Source organism: Crocodylus siamensis, chromosome 6 (assembly GCF_052110815.1).
Source record: "Crocodylus siamensis isolate JL-2025a chromosome 6, ASM5211081v1, whole genome shotgun sequence".
NCBI classification, from domain to species: domain Eukaryota; kingdom Metazoa; phylum Chordata; order Crocodylia; family Crocodylidae; genus Crocodylus; species Crocodylus siamensis.
The window spans coordinates 52,225,855-52,250,254 of record NC_143400.1 but is presented as its reverse complement, the minus strand read 5'-3'; the positions used below and the strand labels follow the sequence as shown (position 1 = coordinate 52,250,254).

The 24,400-nt window shown below is 44.7% G+C and overlaps 1 protein-coding gene and 1 pseudogene across 10 annotated transcripts in view; both read left to right on the top strand.

The window, feature by feature from the left end:
- Window positions 1-24,400, top strand: part of EPHB1 (EPH receptor B1) — a 322,722-nt gene that overhangs the window by 204,697 nt on the left and 93,625 nt on the right. For 7 of the 10 annotated variants that reach the window (XM_090052904.1, XM_090052898.1, XM_090052905.1 and 4 more), the window contains exons 4-5: window positions 7,609-7,764; window positions 18,058-18,393. In XM_090052904.1, coding sequence (XP_089909030.1) covers window positions 7,609-7,764; window positions 18,058-18,393 — 492 coding nt within the window. The remainder of the gene's footprint in view (window positions 1-7,608; window positions 7,765-18,057; window positions 18,394-24,400) is intronic. The other 3 variants (XM_090052907.1, XM_090052906.1, XM_090052908.1) reach the window with 1 other exon arrangement.
- On the top strand, window positions 19,691-19,829 carry LOC149862827 (U2 spliceosomal RNA; annotated as a pseudogene).

Sequence of the window (24,400 nt, the reverse complement as noted above, 5' to 3'; positions counted from 1 at the left end):
CTTGGTGTCGCCTTTTCCCATGCTGTATTATCTTTCCCCTCAGTGTCCATTGGGATCCCTAGTGCTCTGATTTCTCTCTCTGTTATTTGAAGGCCCAACTTCTCCAAGTCCCTCCAGGTGTCCACTTCTGTTATGGTGCTTTTCAATCTATTTAGTTTAGCCCACATCACTTCTTCATACTCTGATGTATGCTCTAGGGCCCTTTCCATTAAATGTCTATCTCAGACTACTACATTTATATCATCCCTGTCTATTATGTGTTTTACCTCCTCCCCTCCTGGTTTTGTTACTCTGCTTATGACCTTGTCTTTTCTTATTCTTTGTGCTAATGATTTCATGCCACACACATATAGTAGTGGTGACAGGGGACACTCTTTCACCCCTGTATGGATTTTAAAAACCCTGCTTTGATGCCTAATTTGGATTTGACTCTCTGCTTCTCTATACAATAACCTTATCCAACATACACATTCCTCTGGAAACTCCATTTTCCCTAACACCTCAAATATGTAACCATGACCCACTCTGTCATATCCTTTGCTAAATCTAGGTTTGCTATAACTGTGTTTGCTTTCCTGTCTCGGATTTGGGACAGTGCATCTTTGATCACTTCGAAGATCCTTCTACCTGGTACTGTGCATAGTTGGTCTTCATATAGTATCTTCTGGAGGTTTTTCCTCATCCTCAAAGCCAGCATCTTGGCCATTAACTTCTAACCCATATTAAGGAGTGTTATCGGTCTCCAGTTTTTTAGAAGTTCCTTCTCCCATTTCTTAAAGAGTAAGATCACAGTGTTTCTTGTAAAATCTTTCCCTCTCCTGTTTCTGCTATTTCCTTGAAAACTTCCACTATTTCTATCCCTACCCATGCCCAAAACTTCTCATCCAATTCCATAGGTAGTCCATCTGTTCCTGGTGATGTCCCTCTTTTAAAAGTTTTTAAGCACTCCTCCACATCCTTCATTTTCTCCCACCCAGGGTTCTTCTGCTAAAAATATTTTCTCTCTTGTCCTCCTTTTAAACCAGCTTTCTATCTGTTGTCTTATTTCTTCTAGTTCTTCTTGTAGCTGTCTTCCTTTTGTGGTTTCCTTTAGCAGCTCCTGCATCTTTCTTTGCAGCTCTCTCAGCTCTTTTGTTCTTTTCCTCACAATTGTTTGACCTTTCTTCCTGAAACTTTCTTTTGTTTTCTTCTTCACTGTCATCCACCATTGTACAGTACTGTTAAAATATTTCTTCACTGTTCTCTACCCCTCATAACTGTCTCGTGTGTGCTTGACATTGCTCCTTGTCTTGTAGCAATTGGACACTTAACTTCCACACTCCCTTTCCTTTTACCAAGACTCAGTTCAGCCTTCAGCATCTGGTGATCACCAAATGCCACAATTACAGTTTCTTTCTTCCTAATCTCTGTTTCTTCTGATACAAACACGAAGTCAGTTCTTGATTGTGTGTGTCCACTGGAGTCAGTTCTAGTGAAAACCTTCTCCCCTGCCTATGCATCTCTTAGTGATTCTTCTTTTATTATATTTGCTAACAAATCTGGATGAATGCTCTAAAGTTCCACCTCCTCTTTCCCCTGTTCTGTCACTTGCTTCTATTATACAGTTGAAGCTCCCCACTATTAGCCAGAGTCTCTCTTCAACCACATAAACGGTTAGCTTTCGAAGAAGAATCTCCTCCCCTCCTGCCCTGGTGGTGCCTACACATTGAAAACTTCTAATTCTGCTCCCCTGACTGATAGTATCATTCGCTGTAGTCTGCCACTGATGTTGTCTTCTGCCTGTTTTGCTTTCACCTCTGGATCCTTGAATAGTATTGCCACTTCAGCCACAAATTGGCTTGATGGTTGTACCCATTGAGTGGTAGTGGACGGATCGTTTTTGACCTGGAGGGATGTGGGCAGTGGAGTTCCCCAGGGCACAGTCCTTGGGCCTGTGCAATTCAGCGTCTTTATCAGCAACTTGGAGGTGGGTGTGAAAAGCACACTGTCCAAATTTGCTAATGACACAAAGATGTGGGGAGAAGTGGGCACACTGGAGGGGAGGGACGGCATCCAGCTAGATCTAGGCAGGTTATAGAGGTGGGCAGATGAGAATAGGATGGAATTCAACACAGACAGGTGCAAGGTGCTGCATCTAGGGAGAAGGAAAAAGCAATATACCTATAGGCTGGGGAATACCCTTCTTGTCAACACGGCGGCTGAAAGGGATCTTGGAGTTATTGTTGACTCCAGGATGGACATGAGCTGCCAATGCGAGGAAGCGGTCAGTAAGGCTAACCACACCTTGTTGTGCATCCACAGATGCATCACAAGCAGGTCCAGGGAGGTGATCCTCCCCCTCTGTGCAGCACTGGTCAGGCTGCAGTTGGAGTACTGTGTCCAGTTCTGGGCGCTGCACTTCAGGAGGGATATGGCTAACTTTGAGAGGGTCCAGAGGAGGGCCACTCACATGGTCAGGGGGCAGCAGGGCAGGCCCTGTGAAGATAGACTAAAGGGCCTGAATCTATTTAGCCTCCACAAGAGAAGACTGAGAGGGGATCTGGTGGCCATCTATAAACTCAACAGGGGAACCAGCAGAAAATAGGTGAGACTCTGTTCCCCCAGGCACCACCTGGGATAACAATGAATAACGGCCACAAATTGATTGAGAGCAGGTTCAGGCTTGATATCAGGAGGCATTACTATATGGTTAGGGCTGCCTGGCTCTGAAATGGGCTCCCAAGGGAGGTGGTGCTCTCCCCTACCTTGGGGGTCTTCAAGAGGAGGTTGGATAGATATCTGGCTGGGGTATTATGATCCCAGCACTTGTTCCTGCCCAGGGCAGGGGGTTGGACTTGGTGATCTGTTCAGGTCCCTTCTGACCCTAGAAACTATGAAACTTTGTTTTCATTTGTCCCTTACCACCAGAACGGTCCTCATCTCTACCTTTTCTCAAAGTGCTTATAACCCTTTTCCCTCAGTATCCCACATTCTTGTAGGCAGATTATGTCTTTCCTTAATAGTTTTAACATTACTTTGCTCTGTTTCCATCTTTTCCTTGTTAGCACACTCCTGGTATTAATAGATGCAATGATCAGTGCTGTTGTGCTTGCTATAAAAAGGGTGTGCTTGTCCTTTTAAGGTTCTCTGGCACTGCTGCTCTCCATGTTGACTTCTCCTCAGTCCTCACTTCCATGCCTGTTTCTTCTGCAAGCTGCCTGACTGCCTTTGCATTTAGGAAGGCTTTCATTCTCCGACTTCCATGTTGTTTCCTGCCTCCAGTTCACCATTCGGGCTGGAGCCTGGGGAATTAATGGCGGGAAGCTGATCTGGCTCTGGCTCATTCTCCTCATCTCCAGTTTTCTTTTTCCTGATTTTCTTCCCTTGTGTTTTCTTCCTTTCCCCTCATTGACCCCAGGCTTTTTTTTTTGTTCCACCTCTATGTCTTCTGCTTGTTTGATTTCTTTTTTCTCCCTCTCCCCCACCTCCATGTCTAGGCTTTCTCCTGCACCCCTTCTCCTGTTCTTCTCAAGCGACCTCAGTTACAGATATTACATTCCCTTCTTTCTCCTTTCTCCATCCTGCAGGGGTTCATCTATCATTTCTACTTTATTCTCACCCTTCTCTTTTCCCCCACTGTCCCAGTCTGATTCACACTGTTCCTCAGCAGGTCTGACTTGCTTGCATAGGCTTTCAGACAACTGCAGAATAAGTGTCCCTTCTCCCCACAACTAGTGCATTTTAGGGATTCCTGGCACTCTGCAGCTCTATACCCCTTCCCTTCACATCTGAAATGCACTTGTATGTAGACAGGTGCCCCCCCCTCACATTTGCTACGTTGCTTTGGTTACCCATGGTATATTATAAAACCCCAATGGGGCCTCAGATGGATTATCGATGGAAGGTGCTGCACCCCACCTGTGCTCCACTTGTTTGCTGTCAACACAATTCATGCCCTCCATAACCCCATCCAAATACCATATGTGTCCTGAACTTTCTCTACACACATTACTTCTTGCACATGCAATTCCATCCACCTTTCTATGTCTTCTGCCTGTAATAAATCTATATACATTCTTATTATAATCCCTCATTCCCTTGACATTTTCCCCTGCTGTAAACTACGTACCTCTTAAATCCTCCTTTCCACATTCCTCTGCATGTTTCTTCCAAAAATTTTCATTCCCTTCACTGTTCTAGTCAGTGAACTCCCAAGCCTTTCTGTTTTGGAAAACAGTCAGGGTGGTGAGATGCTCCATCTGCACTTCCAATATCTCAGTCAGTATCTTTTCTATGAACTCCTATCTGCTCATCATCGATCCCATCTGCATCCCATCACTGGTTGTTATTATAATAGAGGCGAGTGGGAGACAGAGCAGAAACAGCAGGAGAAGGTATGTGAGACAAGAGGCAGAAAGTGGCAGGAGCACGAGAGAATGCCGGCATGGTGGGACACAGAAGATGCACCAAGAGATGCAGAGAGGATCAAAAGCTGTGAATGCAACCATCGTTTCATAGTTTCTAGGGTTCGAAGGGACTTGAGCAGATCATCGAGTCCGGCCCCCTGCCATGGCAGGAAAGAGTATGGGGGTCAAATGATCCCAGCAAGGTGTATATCTAGCCTCCTCTTAAAGATCCCCAGGGTGGTGCCAAAAATACTTGACCTTAGCCAAAAGGTTGAGATGCTGATAGGACCTACCACAAAAATAAGTTAGTGCAACCACCTGAATAAGATATATGGTCAGAGCTGTCCCCTGGGTAGGGCAAATCAGGGTGACTACCCTGGGCCCTGCGCTTTGTGGGGTCCTGCAGAGCCAGGTGGAACAGCTGCACAACCTGCCACAGCGCCCACCTGGAGCTGGCAACTTAGCCCTGTGCCATCCAGCTGCTTGCCACCTCCCCTGCTGCACACTTTCAGCTTTAAGTCTGCTGAAGAGCAGCTCATCCAGAGCATATGGGATCTGCATGGCCCCAGGTACCATATCTCATCGCTATAGCACTTTTATATGCTAGCTTTTTGCAGGGAGTGCCATGGCTCTGTACAGTGTTAAAGAGACCCCATACTCCCCTAGGACCAGCTGTGTATATGGTAGTGAGCACAGCCCCCTCAGCGCTGACTTTTTTTCAAGTCACAGTGAGCCACCATATTGAATCTGCTTTGACTTCCACTTCACTCTCACAGCTGAGCTTCACTTTTCTTTTCCAGTTCTAATGATTCTTGTTTCTTCGCCAGCCTTAAATGCCTGGCAGACATCACCAAACAGGGCCCCAAACAGTTCATCCAGAATGCCTCTGTTGCCCCCTCAGTCAGCCTGTTGCATATGATTTGTGTGGCCCTGCTCTCCATGAGGTGGAACAGGACCAGGTTGCCCTGTGTCTCATTTGCGCATACATTTTTGGAAGATCTCATGACTGGTGACAAAAACACACAGTTCCCATCATAAGTGGTGGGCTAATAAGCACGTGGATCTTTTTGGTAGGGGTGGGGAGGAGGGAGAGATGTCTGGAGTACATGCACATAGTGATCAATGCTAAATTCTGGGGTCACCATGGCTTGAAATGCTGCTGACTCTGCTGGGGCCCAGCCCAGTGAACCACATGGTAAATCATAAGCCTTTTGTATTTGAACTAATGTGATGCATGGTTTACAGCAGCGTGACCACGTAGGCGAGCTCCCCAGGGTAGTTGTCTCTGATGTGTCCTCCATGGGAGGTCTATATTGAGCAGATTCTTTTTGGTATTGGGTGGTGGAACTGGAGCGTGCTCCATCCACTCCATGCATTGACCTGGTAGTGCTTCCAGGACCGGTGCAAAAAAAAAACAGAAAAAAAAAACAAAAAAAAAAAACTGTATTTAAGTTAGTATCTCTTGTTGGTAAAGATCAAGTGTAGTATAAGATCAAGTGTGGGGGCATCCAAACCCCAAGACCTCTAGGCTTGGGTCTGCACATAGGATGCCTGCTAATGGATTTAGGAGCATCTGAAGTCCCAAGGTGATAGGTCTGGGATGGAAGATGTTTGGTGATATAGCGCCATACATGGTGTTTAGAATGATTGAGTTCTGCCTGCTCAATCAGTCTGGTTTTTGGAACAATTGAGTTCTGCTCAGTTGATATAACTTGGAACTGATTTGACTAATTTGTCCTGGAACACAGAATATATTATTAAAAAAATAATTGTTTGTGCTGGATTTAAGTAAGTACAAAAGTGCTGCTTAAAAGCATGTTTATGGAGTACCTGTGCTAAAGCTTGCAGCAGTTTCAAAAAAGTTAAAATATACCAGTTCTGGTTCAACTATGTCTGTGGGTACTGGAAGTAATGTGCCTATATTTTAAGTTGTGTTTGTTTTAAGGTCACTGTTTTCAAATATGCTCCTCACTTCTATGAGCAGAGCCTGATAGTAAAGGGACGGGGGGCGGGAGGGTAAGGGGTTATATATAACCATGTAACTGATTCAGATGGGTTGTACCTGCCCCCACCAGATTAATTTTCCTTGCTGCAGCAGTGGGAGGGGGACAATTTCAAGGTAAACCTCCAATATTTAGATTCTATACCTGAAAAATTACAACAAATTTTCCACATATAAAATCTAATTATTAGAAGGTTGTCTTATATTCAGGGTCATCTTAGATTTGGGTAAATATTTTAATTCTCCCAAATAAGGCAGTTGACCATGAATTCCAGCCATAAGCCACATCCTTTCTCTGGACACAAGCTGTTCAGCAGGTCTCACTGCCCAGATCCTTAGGTTGAGAAGTAAAATTAGTCTTTATTTCCTTCTGCCAGAACTTCCACCCTCTTCCCTAGGGTAGAAGAAGTCAGACACTTTAGGTGAGGATAAAGGAGAGCTCTGTACTCCTTTTTCACATTGGGGTTACTCTGTGAATCCAAGCTGTCCTTTATATCTCATCAGTCCTAGCTCTGATTTACAGTCTTCAACTGTATGATCTTACCAGGACTTGTTCCGTGTATAAGAGGAAGGTAGGCAGAGTCTGGCACAGGGCACACCTGAACTTCAGCCAGCATAAAAAAGAACAAGATGAGGAAAGGAACCATTTGGTAATTTTGACATCATCCCAAAACAGGGATCAGGTCTAGAAATAAAAGGGAAATCAGGTATTTGGTAAGAAGACAGTTCCAGTCTTTCTCTGATGCCTCCCAAAATAATTCATGACCCAAACAAAAAAGCTGTTATATTTACCACCCAAATTCTCTTCTTTAAGCTTTCAGATCTCAGAATTGCATGCTGTTCAACTTTGTTTATATAGCGATACCAGGTTCTGTGTCTTTTGTCATTGGAATTATGGAAAGCCTTCCCTCCTTCCTGCCCTTTCTTATGGTCTCATGAAATAAAAAGTTACAGTGAGGAAAGCAGGGGCGTGAAATTAAATTCAATGAAATGCAAGGTAGCTTAGCCCACTTTCATTGAAGACCAAGCCACCCTGCATGTATTGCTGAGTAAGAGCAAGCACATGGGCAGCTTAGGTGAGTAACACTGTTTGCTCATACCATACTTTTCCTCACGATAACCCTTGGTTTAATGTTCCTATAAGTAACACCTTCTGATGCACCTTTAAAAAATGAAGGATTAAATATTCAGCCATTCCCTGTTTTCTTCTTTCTGTTCCAGCTTGTCCAGCAGGGATGTTCAAGGCCAACCAGGGGGCAGGGATTTGTGCCCAGTGTCCCACCAACAGTCGCTCTACAGCAGAGGCCTCTCCCATCTGCACCTGCCGCAATGGCTACTACCGCGCTGAGTCCGACCCGCCGGAGGCAGCGTGCACCAGTAAGTAATAGTGTCACAATATGCATAGGCCCAGGTCCTCATCTGCTTCTAACTCTAACAGCTATGGGTTGCACCTCAGGAGTGCGACTCAGTGCCAGGCGAGAAATGTACAGCTCTCCTGTTCTCTCAATGCATAGCCTAGCTTGCCCTCAGAGATCAATCCTAAAATAATCTGCTTAGACATATCACCTCCTGTTCTGAGAAAATGAGTAGCTTTCTCCCATCCTAATCCACACAGGGAAGTACATCATTTTCCTTTGTTCTTTCAATCAGAGATCCTTATGTGCCTAGATCAGATCAGTATTCAGGTCACTCTTCATAGAAGACGAGTTCCTATCTACTTTTGCCCTGATAGCCTAGAGGCTAGGCCACTTGCCAGAGGAGCGGGAGTCCGATATTTTAGGCTTTCTTCAATGGGAGTGGGTTTGTACCATATCTTCCATGTCCCAAGATAGTGTCCTAATGACTATTGGACACACAAGCTAGAAACAGCACTGGGAGCACAGACTGGGAACATGGGCCAGAACCCATGTCTTCTGACCGCCAGGGCCAGTGCCCTCCTTCCTGAGGCACAGAGTCATACTCTCTTGCCTGCTCTCGTAGCTCCATGGCTTTACCTCTTGGCTATGCAAGGGACAACTTCAACAGGAGGGGCAGAGGGTGCTTTTAGTTCTGCCTAGCCCATGGCCAGCTGGTTAGGGCACTGTGATAGGGAGTAGAAGATGTGCATTCAGACCCTCCCCTGTCTGAAGAGGGTTTATACTCTGGGCATGTGCCTTAACTGCTAGGCTGTTGTGCTAAGAGTTGAGTGATTCCTCCACCCCTTTGTCAAGAAGTGCAAGTTGCAGTCTTTCTGCGACTAAAGATTGGGGAATTTACATAGAATATGGATGTTTCCTAGGGTGGATTAGGATTGCCACAGAAGGTAAGTGAAAGTAGGCACCTCAGTAGAGCACTTCTGTGCAAGCTTAAAAGGCTAGAATGGAGACACATAAGGAACCTAGAGCTCCTTGTTGTTGTTAGCTGTTGCACAGAGTGCAGTAGAATTGCATTTTGTGATTTAAATGCCTAAAAGCTTTGTAAGTGTTTCACAAAAGTGGATTGGTGTGCTAAGGAAATACAGAGTTCTATGATATCCTCAGCTGATGGCTGGGGGAGGGAAAACATTCATTATGAAGCTCAGGGCTGGGTGTTTAGAAGGCTGAACCTAGGGGACTTAGCACTGAAATTGGAGTCCAGCTCCCTTCTAAATAGGCACATATATCATAGCATCTCTTATCAGTGAGCCATGTCATTTTACCTCAGCTGGTGATCTGTTCCACAACTAGGCTGTGAAGGATGGGCCAAGGGGTTTTAAACTGTGTGTGTGACACAACCTCTTATGAGCCCATAGAGATGGGAGGGGTACACATTAGAGGTTGCCACATAACAAGCATTCGGGGTCCTAAGCTGCCATATGATATGACACCATTGTGCTGTGTTTTAATGGAAATGTTCCTCGTGTCGTAACACCACTAGTAATCTTGTTATCAAAGTCTGGCATGAGCAGATGATGCTGCATCATCTTCTGCATCTATGCTAGCAACTGATTCTTGTGTGATACCAGCTGGGTGTGCACCAAATTATGAATAATGGGACAGATCCCAGCTCATGTCGACAAGACTTGTTTGAATTGATACTTTTTAGCGGCAGCATCTGCGATGGGAAGCAGGTACTCCTCAAGATAAATTAGAATGTGAGGTTATCTACCATTGCTGTCTTGTTCAGGTTATCTACCATTGCTGTCTTGTTCATAGACATGTTGACAAAATATTCTTTTGTAGGGCACAGAGTATGTTAAGTGTTGGTATTCTACGTGGCTTTATGTGAAATAAATCAGCTGTCTGCTGTAATCAGGCTGGCATGGCAACAGATAACTTAAGTCTCTTTCTCCATTAAAAACAGAAAGCAGGGAAAAAATACTCAAAAAGCAACACCAGAATAATCAGTAAAGAAAGAACCCATTCCTAACCAGCAGCGCTCTTCTGTTAATTTGAAAATATTTGCCTACCGGTCAAAATGTTTACAAGAAGATGCCATCTAGGCCTTTGGAGTAGCTCATCAAGTACTGGGAAAATAAATCTGAGTGTGGTAGCAGACAGGGGTGAGAAAAGGCACCCCCCTCCACTTTATTGAAAAAACATGTAATTAGGTAATCCACAGGTCAGTGTGTGTCACATCCTCACTTTTGTGCCTGTTCCCCAATGGTTGTATATTTGTTGCAGCTCTAGCATAGTGGGCTGGGCTGTTTGGCTACAACTGTTTTTTGCTCTGTAAGTCCTCATTTCTATATCTGGTAGGACAGACACAATGGTGGCTGTGCCTGGAAGACTTAAAAGACTTTATTGCTGGCACATGTGGATGGAGCAGAGTTGCAGGCATTTTACTTATTTCTGGTACAATAAAATAATTGAGAAGTTAAAAGTGGATTTTTTTGTCCTTGCATCCACCCCTCCACCCTCTTCTCCAACGACTTTTACTTGTTTAACAAGTGCAGCATGGGCGTTAGACTGTATTTCTCATCTGAAGCTCTGTAATGAGAACACAATTTTGATTGGGCTGTGATCGTGCTATGCTGGGTTTACTGTACTAAAAATACGTTTCCTAAGAGGGGGTGCACATTTCCAGCAAGTTCACACTGGGAATCAGCATGTATTGAAGAAAGTGACTGAGCACACCTGGTTCTCCCAGTGCTTCTCTATATACCCAGCATGTGTGGGCATAAGCATACAGAGTCTTACCGTAATGCTTCTATCTGCTGATATGCAGGAGAGGCTCAGGAATGTCTAAAAATATGCATATGAAATAAAGGATTAATTTAAATATTCTGCCAGATCACTTCAGCAGTAAGTGGCAGAGGGAGAACGGAGGCAGGTAGAACAATTGTAAATAAATCTATTTTTTATTGCTTCTTGTTACATAGCTGATTTACAGTATGCTACACCAGAGGAGTACTGTATAAAAAAGTCCATTTGTTGATTTTTATTTCTCCTCATTAAGGCTTAATTTTAAAATGTTCTAATTTGAGGTGCCAGCTGTTCAATTTCAAAGTTGTTACGTGTCATAGGAGTAAATAATATCATGTATCTGTAGATGCTTCTGTTCACTGGTGCAATAAAAATGTGTCTGCGTCTTTCCAAAGGATTTGCTCCTAGGTAATTCTCTGCAGCTGCGCGAAGCTTTCCTGCACTTTGTCTTTATTAGTTGTTCTTTTAACCCCAGTTAATCAGAGAAAGGGGCACTGTCGAGATTAAAATTGTGAGCCAGATCTTCAGCTGCCGTAGATCAGTGCAGCTCCCTTGACATCAGTGAAGGCTGTCTGTGTGACTTCAATATAGCTATGCCACTTGATGCCAGCTGAGAGCATCCAGGCCATTTCCTTGATTTATATAATAATGACACTTTACATGATTGAAACAAGAAGAATATCTAAATTCTAATCTCCTCTTCACTTTCCTGTTTAATAACTTTTTAGATTTCCACTTCGCTCAGGCAGTGAAGCTAGACAAGTCTCTATACCCCACCCGTCTGAATCCACAGGGCACGGGGCTGCTCCATCATAGGCTGGAGGTGATGTTATTTGAGGCAGGCTGGCTGGGTGCTCTTAAGCCAACCTCACCTCTTGTAATGAGTTAACACCAGCATTTTTCAACCCACTGAGCTTTCCTGTTAGGGTCCCCCAGGGTCTTCAAGCCAGGCCTGTTCCCCACATACAGTCAATTCCACAGGGAGATGGGTGTGAAACAGGGTGTGCCTCATTGCAGAAAAGCAGAGGAAGGAGTGTGAACCTAATTGCCTCTCCCTCCCCAGAATTAGTCAGCACCCCCTTCTCTATAAAACAGTAGCTCCTTGATCACATGGGTGGGCAGCTTCCCAAGTATTATCTGAGATGCAGCAGCCAGGAACCTGAACTGCAGAGAGCAGGAAGAACCCTCCTCTGAACTCAAGGGCTAGATCTTAGTCCCTCTACTAGGCACCGGACTGGACTTAGGAGTTACCACTGTTGTCCTCTGATGCTCCAAGGGGAGCTACCAAACCTTTGGGGAGGACTGAATAGCTAATAGCTTAGTTCTCCCCCTCTTAGGGACCAAATACCCCAGCTTATGAGCTTGCGTCCATATATCTAAAACAAGGGGGAGGGAAGATGACTTGTGGCCGACAACCCAAATTTAGTGGGCTTTTTTTTTTTATAAAGGAAAGCCTTACATTAAGTAAGGTAGGGGTTAAGGAAGTAGGTGAAAACAGATAATTACCTTTTAAAACGCTGCCTGTGAAATACAGCTCTGAGAAGCATGTGTGCAGATATACCCTGTTACATCTCTGACCACATGAACCCTTTCTATTGTCTGCTGGAAATGAATTGTTTCAAGCATCATCTTTATTTCTCTCTTGCATTCTCACTTTCTTCCTCTCTTAGCATTTTTATTCATTTAATTTATCATTTGATGTTTACTGCCAAGGGTAGGAAAAGGCTGGCAGCATTAGCTACCCCTTCAATATTATGCATTGTGCAAGATTGCCCCACCAAATCAAGATCTGAGGAAAGTGAGAAAAGCAGTTTTCTAGAAAATCCTCCAGCTAAAATATCCTCCCTGTTAACTTGCCGTGGTTCCCAGCACTCAACAAATTGGTTGTCAGGTTCTCCTCTATAAATCATTTTTAGGAGGATTTTAAGAACTCAAATGTGAGAATTTGTTTTGGGTATGGGCATGAAACTGGGGGGGCGGGGAAGGAGGGGTGTTCATACCCATAGCTCCTTAGCAGGGACCACAATTAAAATTCTTCAAAAGCAAAACTCAATAAGCTCTATTTAAGTTGGGGCCTGACATCAGTAGGAGCTTTGTCATTGACCTTAGTGGGAGCAGGGACATTAATATTAAAGGCAAATATTTATTTTATGATAGTTCCTGAAGGCCCGTCAGAATTTGGGGCTATACAAACAGAGAAAAGGCAATCCCTGATTGAGGAATTTATAGTCTAAGGAACACTTCCAGCCTGCACTGGTACAAAGTCAGAGGTTCACTCACAAGCACACTCTTGCAGAGGTATCTGAGAAAACAAGTATTTATTTCAGTTCTTTAAAAGCCAGTATGAATCACAGTAGAAATAATGCATGGGTCAGAGTAATTGATTGTGTCCTTTTGGGTTGTGTCTACATGCTCATTAATACACCTTAAATACCGTGCATTTAGTTTAGTACTTCCTTAACGAGGTACTAACTGAATGTGCAGTACCTAGAGTTACTGCGCAGTAGCGCTGGCGCACTGTTATTTAGTGATGCTTACTGCGCATTAGCCCAATATCACTGCACAGTAGGCTATTAGCATGGTTCTTCTGTGACACACTACCACACAGAGTTATTAGACTAATGTGCAGTAGACGCATCCTCAACGTCTCAAAAAAGAACAGGCCAAATTCTCAGCTGGTGCTGCTATAGTGAGGTGAGCTATTCTGTGTTACACTGGTGGGGTGTGTGGCCTTGCCACAGTAGCCAAAAGAGTCAGGGCAGGGTGATGGGGACAGCTGGGTGTGGTGGGGCGTGGGAATAAAACAGCAGCTGCTACAGTTGCAGGATTGCGCTGACAGCAGTGGCAACCACAGGTCACCACTGTGTCTGTGTGTAGTAGCTGCCCCAGGTGCCCAGCCACATCGTTACACCCCTGCACGGGAGGTGTTATGAGGCAGGGGCAGTACTGTGTACTTCCACCGGCTCTGCCACACTCATTCTGTTCGTACAGAAAGGACTTAATCCTGCTGGAATCGATGAAAAGCTCTGGGTGGGGCATGGTCTCAGGAGCTCTGGGGTCCACCCACACATAGGACCTGATCCACGTGCTTGCTTGGCCCATAGGGCTTCTCACATGCTTGCAGATAAGGATGAGCTGAGTGCTCCACTGGGCTGACACCACCACTTTCATAAGATAGAGTCTAAAATGGTATTGTCCCTTTCATATATGGGCAAAGCTATTTCATTAAGATTCCCAATAAAGATACTGGCTTTTCTGGAGTAACTAACTATTTATCACAAATTCTACCAGATTCTTATCACGATTATTCAGTTAGCTACTGCATCCAGTTTAATTTCTACAGAGAAAGCCCCCTCCTCGCCCCTACACCCGCTTCCCTGTGAAAGCATCTGGATTGAATCGCGTTCGGTAACTATAGCTATACGGTAATGCAGTTTAAGTGCTGTATCTCTTCAGCGCGACCCCTCTGCTTCAGCGCCTCAAGACTTCGTGAAAGTCTTTTCCATGGAGTACACAGGAAAGGCGCACGGCAGACAATTCCTGACAAACACATTTACTGTGCTGAAGGAAAAAAAATTAAATGAAATGGATTTTTTTTTTAAGGACAGCATTTTTCAAGCCATTTTAACAAAACACTTCCATCTACAGTAACCGTGGCAACAGATCAGCAAGGCTCCCAAAGTGCCAATCTCAGTGTAATTAAAGGGGGAAAAAAAAGGGGAGTCAGGGAAATGGGAAATTTAAAGTGGGGACAACAGTTGAAACCTCAAGGGTTTGAGCAATCTAGGTAGTGTGTGGGGATAGTTTCAGCTGAATTGCTTTGGGTGTGCTCTCTTTTGAGCCAAGTTACTGGAAGGCCCAATCTTCATTAATACGCCTTATTTTCCACTCAGCAGGCCAGCATGTTCCAGAGGAGAGTTGTCCAAAAGAAATGAAATAGCTCTGATACTTTTTTTTTATTGTACTTGCAGAACTTGTTTTCTTGTCTAGTTTTTCTATTTGAGGAAGGGATATGACCCCTTTTACTGCAGTGTGCAAGCTTTTGATGGCCATTAATGTATTTATCATCCCAACACCCCAGTGTGATAAGGGAGGACAGCTGCCTTCATTCTACCAACAGGGCACTTAGACTTGGAGGACCTGATTTCTAAAGGTGTTTAGCTGCCTAAAAGTGTAGTTTGGCACAGTGGGACATTGGTAAAGGGCTGAAACAAGGATCCGGGAGATTGAAGTCCTAGTCACTCCCTGTGTAAATTGTCCCTTTGAAGACAAGTCTGCTTTTTATCAGGCAAGGTTATACCACCAAAAAGAGTATTAGGTTTTCCTAAACCTGATAACTGGCCTGACACAAATAATGGAGATGCTTCCTTTCTGACTTTCCTCAGAAAGTATGTGTGCAGCCTTATTAAAGGGACCCTGCCCTGGTTTCTGAAGTGCAGCTAAAGATTGTCGAATTATTCCTCCTGATTTCCAGATCATAGGTGGAGCCACTGGGGGATGCAGGTATTCAAGACTGAATAAATAGAGGATGGTTTGGTTGGGAAGTCAGTCTCATAGTCCTGCACTTCACAAAGGTGAGCAGTGCAGGAGCCCGAGTTGGCCCGCAAGGGGGTGGAGGTTAGGGGGACTAGGTGGATTGACTAACCCCTCACAAATGTTCCTGCAGTGCCATGCAATGTTGTGGTTGGAGCCTGTGGCTCCACATGTGCTATGTCCCAAATGAGAAGCAGCAATACTCCCTTTGTGCCATGCTGTGGGTGGGCTAATGAACTCTGCCTCTCAGCAGAGGTAATTAGCCTGGGCTCAGTGCCAGGCAAATGCAGCTGTACTGCTTCTGGTATGGGAAGCAGCATGTGCACAGCTGTCTTGGGCACCTCTTCATGCCACTGCCATGCCAGCATAGCCACACCACCCTACCTTTCATCCTGATTGTATCTCTTCCGGTTCCAGGCTTGCTCTTCCAGTTCCTGAGGTCAGAGTCCCTGCACAGTTAAACTGAGCTGTGAGACCCAAAAAGTTTATATCCTCATAGCAGCATCAATTTGCTTGTAAACTGCCCAAGAGTAGTCAGCCCATGTCCTATGTTGGCAAGCTGCTTCACTCATGTAATTCTTTGGGTCTTTACATAGTTTTCTGAGCCTTGTCTGCTGCAGCTTGTAGCAATTCCTTCTCACTCTGTCCTTAATGACAAATAAGAATAATTGGTTTGTCTCCTATTAATAATGTCCCTCAACATGTATGTAGATAGTGAGCGGTCTCCCTTCATGCATCTTCCTTCAAGCTGGAAAGTGCTCTGGTCTCTTAACCTTTCCTCGTAGGTCAAATCTTTTATCATTTTATTGCTTTCCTCTGAACTCTTTCTACTGTGTCTCTGTCTCTTTTTTAAGTGCAGTGTTCAAACCTGAGTGCAGTAGTCCAGTTGGAGCTGAGTAGAGCAGAATAATTAATTACCTTCCTTGTTTAATGTAACCCACTACACTGTTTGCTTTCTCCACCGCGGCGTCACATTGTTGACTTATTCCATTTATCATCGACACTAACCCTCAGATCTTTCTCCATGGCACGACTGCCTGGTCAGCAGTCCCAATTACATATTTGTGCATTTGATTACACTTTCCTGCATGGATCTCGTCATATTTGTTCTTACTGAATCTCACATTATTGATTCCAACCCTGTTTTGCCAATATATGAAATCGGTGTTGTATTTAATTCCCATCTTCTGAAGCATTTATGATCGCTCTTGGCTTGGTATTATCTGCAGATTTGATCAATGCACTCTCTATTCCAACATACAAGTTGCTAATAAAATACTGAATAGCACTGGACCCAGAAGAGACCCTTGTTGGACTCCATTAAATATCCATGCTCTCAACTTGACATATTGAACCACTAATAACTACTTTTCATTTCTGACATTTTTGCCCATTGTGTTTCCATTTTATGGCAGTTTCATCTGAATGACATTTCTTTCTGTGATAATCTAAGGTACTTACATGGCTGCCAGTCAAGTACTTCAGGTGGCTCAGTGTCTCCTGATCATCAGGTGTACTTCCAACACCCCTTTGAGGAAGGACAGTGCTATTGTCCTCCTCTTATGGAGTGAGTATGGAAGCACAGAGAGAGGGGTGAGGGTATCTCTAATTAGCCACCCTAGCGCTCCAGGGAAGGCCAGGTTTTGAGCATGCCCTCCCCGCCTGCTCTGACTCACATGCACCAACCCTGAAAGTGAAGCCGTGTCAGGACCAGGCTCTACCACCCCTCTCAAGATCTCTGTCCCCAGCGTGCTTGAGTGTAGTGATAGGGGAGTGGCTCCTCACCCCCTATAGTGGCTTCATTGGCTTATTTGCAGATTTGGCACATGTGAGTGAAAGCGGGTAGGTAGGATGTACTCAAGAGCAATGCTCTCCAGGAGTGATGGGCTGCAATGTAAACATACCCTCTGTGACCCCCCCAAGCAGGACTTTGGAGCCAGGTTGGCTGTACCATTGACCTGTCCTTTGTCTGACATCACAAGCAGGTACCATATTGTTCTGATTACATGTTGGCCCTGCATATAACTGAGCCCATCTTTTCTAGTTTAGCTGTAGCAAAAACATTTTGCCCTGACTATAAATAGATAACTACAGGAAAAGACCTTAAATGACTACTGCCCTTACAAATTTGACAGGAGAATCAAATAAACAAGGAAAGGACCCAATGCGTGTAAGGCACCAATAATACTAAAATAAAAACTGCTCTTAAAAGAAACCTGATTTAGTAGTGTTGTTGCACATGCCAAAATACAAAGTACAGAAGCCAAGATTGTCAGGGGCCCAATTATAAGTTAACCCTGCATATAAGTTGAGTCCAATTTTTATGGTTCTTTTGGAGGGTAAACATGGTAGATTTATAATCAGAGCAATGCAGTAATTTACATTTTTCTATGTCTTTGGCATTTTCTTTTCTAATGGAAGGTTATACTTGCAGGGCAGGGCTGACTTCTACTTGGAGGAACAGGGCTGAAGATTTTGCACTGCTATAAGAATACAGACTGAATCCTCCCTCTCATTCCATGGGAATTGCACAGGCAGTTTGGGGGCCATTAATTTGGTAATGAGTGAAAGCATGGGTCTAGATTATATGCAGCGACTGAATTTCCCCTGTTCCTGAAGATGGCAGCTGGATCCATGGGAACTGAACAATGCTGGGAACTGGATTCCCTTAGCCACCTTAGGATATTGGTGCTGTGAGGGCACTATCCCTGTCTATCTTCGCTGTCTCTAACCAATAGAAGAGGAATGTGAGTCCCCTTTGTTGGTCCTTTCATTTTACAGGCTTGGTTCCCCCCTTATAGGCTTATTCCTCATCCCATTGAAATCAACGAAAAGACTCCAACTCAATTCAGTGGACTTTGGATCCCCTTAAATCTTAACAGTTTCCACAATCCAGGTTGCTAAGTGCACAGTAAAGATCAATCAAGTGGCATTTCCTGAGATGAACCTTACAAATTGATCTGCTTTTCAACAGGTGTCCCATCCGGTCCCCGCAATGTTATCTCCATTGTCAATGAAACGTCTATCATCCTAGAGTGGCACCCACCCCGGGAAACAGGCAGCCGTGATGACGTGACCTACAACATTGTCTGTAAGAAGTGTCGGGCTGACCGCCGCAGCTGCTCCCGCTGTGATGACAATGTAGAGTTTGTACCCAGGCAGCTGGGTTTGACAGAGACTCGGGTTTTCATCAGCAACCTTTGGGCCCATACGCCGTATACCTTCGAGATCCAGGCCGTCAATGGTGTTTCCAACAAGAGCCCCTTTCCTCCACAGCACGTCTCAGTGAACATCACCACAAACCAAGCCGGTGAGTCCTGCAAGGGTACAGTCCAGATACCTCTTGCAGGGTGTGGAATTTTTAATGAGGAAAAGGGAAACCCAGCCCTTTTTTTCCCCTAAATTCATATCCTAGGAGCCACAAAAATGCACATATTAAGCACGGCACGGCAAGAGACTGTAAATGGAATAGAAGTGAATACATGTAAGATGGATGCATCCACCTCTTTATGCACACACTCAGACTTGCAAATAAATATATGCATGTGCACACAGTTCATCTGCAAGACATATATAAGAATTCTTTAAGTATCAGTGCAGGCCAAGGTATATGTAAAGCAGTATCTGCAACTCATGATCAGCACAATGTGGCCAGAATCTAGCCTCTTCTTCAAAAAATAAACAAAAAACTTCTAGCCTGTTAGGTGTGAAGAAATCCTTTCCCGGCTGACCTGAATATAACTGATGCAGTTATGTGTACTTAAGTATGCAGAGAGCCTGAAACAATGGCACCAAGAGAGGTGAACTCTCCCTGGCATCTAAGGTCAAGTGATAGCTTGACCTAACATTAATGACTTTCTTGCTGCTTGTTTTAACAAATGGAATCAGGAATGAGCAAAAGGGAACTGAAAATTCAAAGTTGCTGCTGGGTGGGAAGTACAGACGGAAGAAAGGAGAGACAGAAAAAGGCACAAGGGAGGAGGGAGAGAAATAAAGGAAAGGGAATGGTGGAAGGAAGAAAAGGAAGGGAAAGAAATAGCACTGGTCCTAAAAAGGAATTGAGCAATGCTTATCAGGTAGTAACACACCAAGTAGTTAATAAACCATGTGGATGGCTAAAAGCTCAGTTTCTGTGTAAAGGCTGAGCTCCCCCAGTCTCTCTGCAAACCTTCTGTTAACATTAACAGAAGCTCCACTGCGCCTCAAGGGGATTATGGAGCCCCTGTGTCATGGGCCAGGGTCAAACTTGTTGTGTAGAAGAAGGTATAAATGCAATGAACTTTGGAGTGAAAGATCTCAGCTTCAAAGTCAATGTTAGCCATGTAGCAAGAGGCTCCCAGGGCTTTATTATGTTTATTTGTGTTAGACAGTGTCGTTTCAAACTCAGAGCACTAGCCTTACCCTGCACTCCTGTATCCTTCCAGCACCCTGTGAAAGGAGCAGGTGCCACCTACCGGGAGGTTTCTACCATGAGGAAGGAGATGCAGTGCATCTGTGGGTCAGGGTCTAATGGGGCTCTGCTGTTATAGGAACCCACTTTGTTTATCACAAGGGATACTACCTGGCAGGGGAAGCAGTGTGACCACGTAGGCGAGCTCCCCAGGGTAATTGTCTCTGATATGTCCTCCACAGGAGATCTATATTGAGCAGATTCTTTTTGGTATTGGGTGGTGGAACCGGAGCGTGCTCCATCCACTCCATGCATTGACCTGGTATTGCAGTGCTTCCAGGACCGGTGCAAAAAAAGCAGAAAAAAAAAAAAATGTTATAGGAATGCACCATGGCACTATGCATCCCACAGTTGCACCGACCACATGCTTGGGCAGCATTGCCCACGTGTGGGACAGTTCTGACATCCTGCTGGCCACCTGGCAGAGAGGAGCGAAGGTTGTGCTGAACCAGCACAACGCCTCTGATAGATTTCCCACAGCAGGGGGAAGGGGGTACTGAGGCCATTACGCTGAATCTAGCCACTAACACTGAACAGCCAGCTTTGCAATGAGATCACTTCTGTGAGTGCACAGTTCAGGCTGGCAAGGCTGGAGCAACACTAGCCATTTCACTAATGCTGAGCAAAAGTCAGATCAGCTTTGCAGAGAGGAGTGACCATATGCTGAAATCAGAAGGGAAACAGCATACAGACAGACCCCTTCTCTTCCTGGCTCTGTTGATTTCTCATTTTCCTTGTTCTCTTTCTAGCACCCTCCGCTTTCTCTGCGTTCTCCTCCTATTCTTTTTCTCTTCTCCAGCATCATGTTCTTCTTTTCTTTTCTGACCTTGCTTTTCTTTTCTCTCTCTTTCTCTTCCTCTCTTCCCCTTTCATCTGCTTCTTCTTGATTGTTTTCTTCCCACCTCCCCCTCATTACTACCAGGCATTATTATTTTAGCAAATGATTCTTGGTTGCAATCCACCTGAATGGTGAAGAGTAGCAGAGATATAGAGTTGGGGTGTCCAGATGGTTGGTCTGTGCAGTGTGCACTTGTCCTATATGTGGGGCTGAAAAGAAGGGGGAGGAGGAGATATGGCTGGGGGGGCAGCTACCAGTTGGTGACCCTGGCCTAAAGTGTAATGAAGGAAACAGTAGACAAAGATGATGGAAATCTGTACGGTTTGGGAACAGAAAGGGGATGGTAATTTCTCCTTTGTACTGCACATGTAACACAGGCAGCCTTTGTTAACTGTACTCCCCTGGGAGAGTGCAAGACAGAAACCTGGAGTAAATATTTTAGTATCCTGGCTCCTGGGAATAAAAATTCTGTCAGGCTGTCATGTTATGTTTGTGCCTGGCTGTCATTTCTATCTTTCTAACCATGTGCAATCAAACCTGCCACTTGTATCTAGGCCTTTCTGCTATTCCCCCTGCCCAGCCCTCCATCCATTATGCTGTTCACCCACCTGCCCATCTGCTTTATCCATCCATCTGTAGCTCTTGCCATGCCGAAACCCTGGCTACCAGCAAGTCCATGTTCACCCTGTTGTAAGCAAGCAGGACACCACAGAAGCTCACAAAGCACCTAGACCAACAACACCGGTCTGTCCATCCAGCCCCCCACACCGGGTAGTTTCCCTTGGTTTCTTTGTTGTCTTTTCACCTATTCTTTCATTGAGTTCTTTTGTCTCTGCCTGTCAGTCAGTATTATTCATCCATCTCTTCCTCCCTCCCTCCCCATCTATTTTCTGTTGCAAAACCTGAATATTAACATGGAAATATTTCCATTGTATTGGGATGGGCTCTATAATAACCTAATTGAAATGCATTAGGTTTCAGTGCATTAAGGGTGGTATCACTGTTTAAGGAACCACAAACATAAATAAATATTTGACTGCTACACGTGAGGTTTTAACATTCAGGAACTGTTTAAGCAGGCTGTAGATGGGGTGTCGGATATTGAAGGGGAATAAAAGGAGGTTAATGGGGGTGTACAGTCAGAACAGATTGTGCAGATTCTGTAGTGAATCAGTCAGCATTGGTTAATGTTTTAGTTTAGCTGGTCCTCTCTTTGTTACTGACCTGAGAGCATGGTATACTTCTAAGCTGTACATGTTACCGCTAAGGCAGAAAATAGCAAGCACCATGTTATTATAGTCCGTTATGTCTGCACAAACTGTCTGTCAGTGAAAAAGCCTATTTAGAAGCTGTGTGTCATTCTATTAAAATCCTTCATGAGAGATAGGGAAAAATGGACTCTAAATATTGGTAAATGACAGAAGAAACATTGTGCGCTGGATTTGTCTAGTATTTGTTGTCAATTCCCTTCAGTATAATGAGGCCAATTAAGTCTTTTTAATGGAAACAAACTTGAATCCCTTTCCTTAGTCCGTAAGAACATCCAGACATCCAGATCTGTACACTTATCTTAACCATCTGTCTGCCCATTCACCCGTAAATATATCTCACTATCAATCTCTCTCTTCATTCTTCTCTAACAGCTATCTACCCATCTGCCCTTCTATCCATCCATCTTCCATCCAAATACTCACCCACACATTGCCTTTCTAGCTATTCCAATACTTATTCATTCGCAGCCTCACTCTGAAGCCTTGTGAAATGATCCAAGGGTGCAAGGCTTCTCCTGGAGGTGGTGCTTTTGTGGTATCACACACCTGTTTATTGCCCATTGTCCTGGTTCCTTTCCTTTGTGATTCTTCTAGTCGACAAATAGATATCCACAGATATCACCAAGTTATAGTACTATCTGCTATAGAGAAACAGATGGAGGAAAACAGATTGACCCAATAGACAGAGAGAGAGAGAGAGAGAGAGAGAGATAGAGAGAGAGAGAAGGCATGGAAATTTAAGAGTGAGAGAAGAAAAGAGGATAAGGGAATGGGACATAAAGAATAGGAAAGGAAAAAGAGAAAGAATGAGGAAGATGGTGCCTTTCCTAAGCATATAAAGCTTTCTGGGCTCAAATCTGTCTTGACACACACTTTTTTGGCCAACCTTGTTGAGATCAATATGCCTGCCGGGTGTAAGAGGGGGCAAACTGTAGGTCTGTTTTATTTTAGTGTGCTATGGCAGTTACTTGGCAAGGAGTATAGTTCAGATTTTTTGCTTAGCTTCTCTATTTCCTGGGCTAAGTTCCACTTCTCTGAAAATTTATTGACTCCCGAGCACCAGCTTAAATATGGGTTCACGGACATAAGTAAGGTAACATTTTCAGAAGCATCTCTGTAACCTAGGAGGCTGAGCCTCACTGTTTTCCAATGGGGCAATATCATTCAGACCCTTTTGAAAATCGCCCCCTTATTCCCTTATACCCTAACAGGTATACTGGGAGGTAGACAGGTAAATTCTGGGAGCTGGGAACAAGTTCTCACTGCTGTGGAGACTGGTGTCACTCTTTCCAGGATTCCCTCTGCCATGGACATTGCTGTGGGGAAGGACTTGCTATTCCCCACATTGAGATTTGTGTGTTAGTCCTGTAGATGCTTCCCAGACAGATCCCATCTGAGTTGCACATAGTTGTTGCATCTACACATGCAATTCATTCAAAGCAATAAACTCTGGCACATATCACTTGAACGTGCACCAGGGATCTCAGTATGTTGAGCTGGGTTGGAGCAGCTCCAGCTGGCAGGGGGCCTAGGGGTCAACCTGCCAGCCTGGGGCTGCTCTGACCCAGCTCAGCATGCTTCAGTGGGGCTTGCTGGGGTACAAGTGTGCTTCAATGCCAGGCTAGCCTACAGGTAGCCCCTGTGCTGAAGCATCCTTGTGCCCCATCAGTGTCTACACATATGCTGGTGTGCAGTAAATAACTCTGCAGTAGGATAGTACTTGTATTTACAAGTACTGTCCTACAGTGAAGTTTATTAGTTTACTAGCATATGTAGATGCAGAGACTTTACTACAGAGCTAATTAGGCAGCTCTGCAGTAAACGTCTTGTGCAGACGCACCTACAGACACCCAGTTCAGCGTTAGCTCTGGCCCTCAACCAGGATTTTCCAGAGGCAGAAAGGGCAACACCAGCCTGCTGCAATTATAGAAAATTGACTGAAGGGGCATGCTCTCCTGACAGGTACTTCCTGCCAAGGGAAGGCAACTCCTTCACAGTCCTTGCTGGTACACTCTTGCTTCCTACTTTCCAATAAAGTGATCCATGTCATGCCTGCAGGCAAGTGGGTTACCATTGTTAAGGTCTGTGCTGACATGCTGGGATAGTGCCAGGTGTCTTGGTACTTCCCCTTTGCTCCTTGGATCTAACTCCGGATCCTGCCAGTCTCTGGGAGTGATAGCTCCCAAAAGCAGATTTTCTTCTGGGCTAGAAATCAGGCATGTGGCCTACAGTCTGTACTTCAGGATATTATTCTGTGTTGAGGTTTAGTGTATGCTAAATGTTGCTTTTGTCTTCGCTATGGTAGCAATGTTCAGGCAGACTTCTGCGGGCAGAAGCACCTCTCCCTGCAGACAGAGGTTTTCTTCTGCCAGGGTCACACCAGCTCTCCCTTGGAAAGTACCAGCTCTGCCAACAGAAGTCCTCTTCTTTCCCCAGGAAAACAATGGGGCTGGAATCACTACATTGATGAGGGGGTGTGAGCTTTTCAGGCTCCTCCCTTGAGAACATCCTAGCATAATCCAGGTCTGTGTACAGATGGCCCCTATTTTCCCATTGATGCTTAGTCCAGGCAGTGCCTGAACTAAGCCCTAGGTTTTGTCTGCCCAGAAAGAAGACTGCTCTTTCTCCTTAATGCTTCCTGCTCTCCAGACTGGATGTGCTCAGGGTGGGCTTTTCTAAAGGGACTAATACTGATGTAATTCATCTGCCGTTGAAATCAAGAGAGTTTTGCCATTTACCACAGGGGGTTCAATATTGA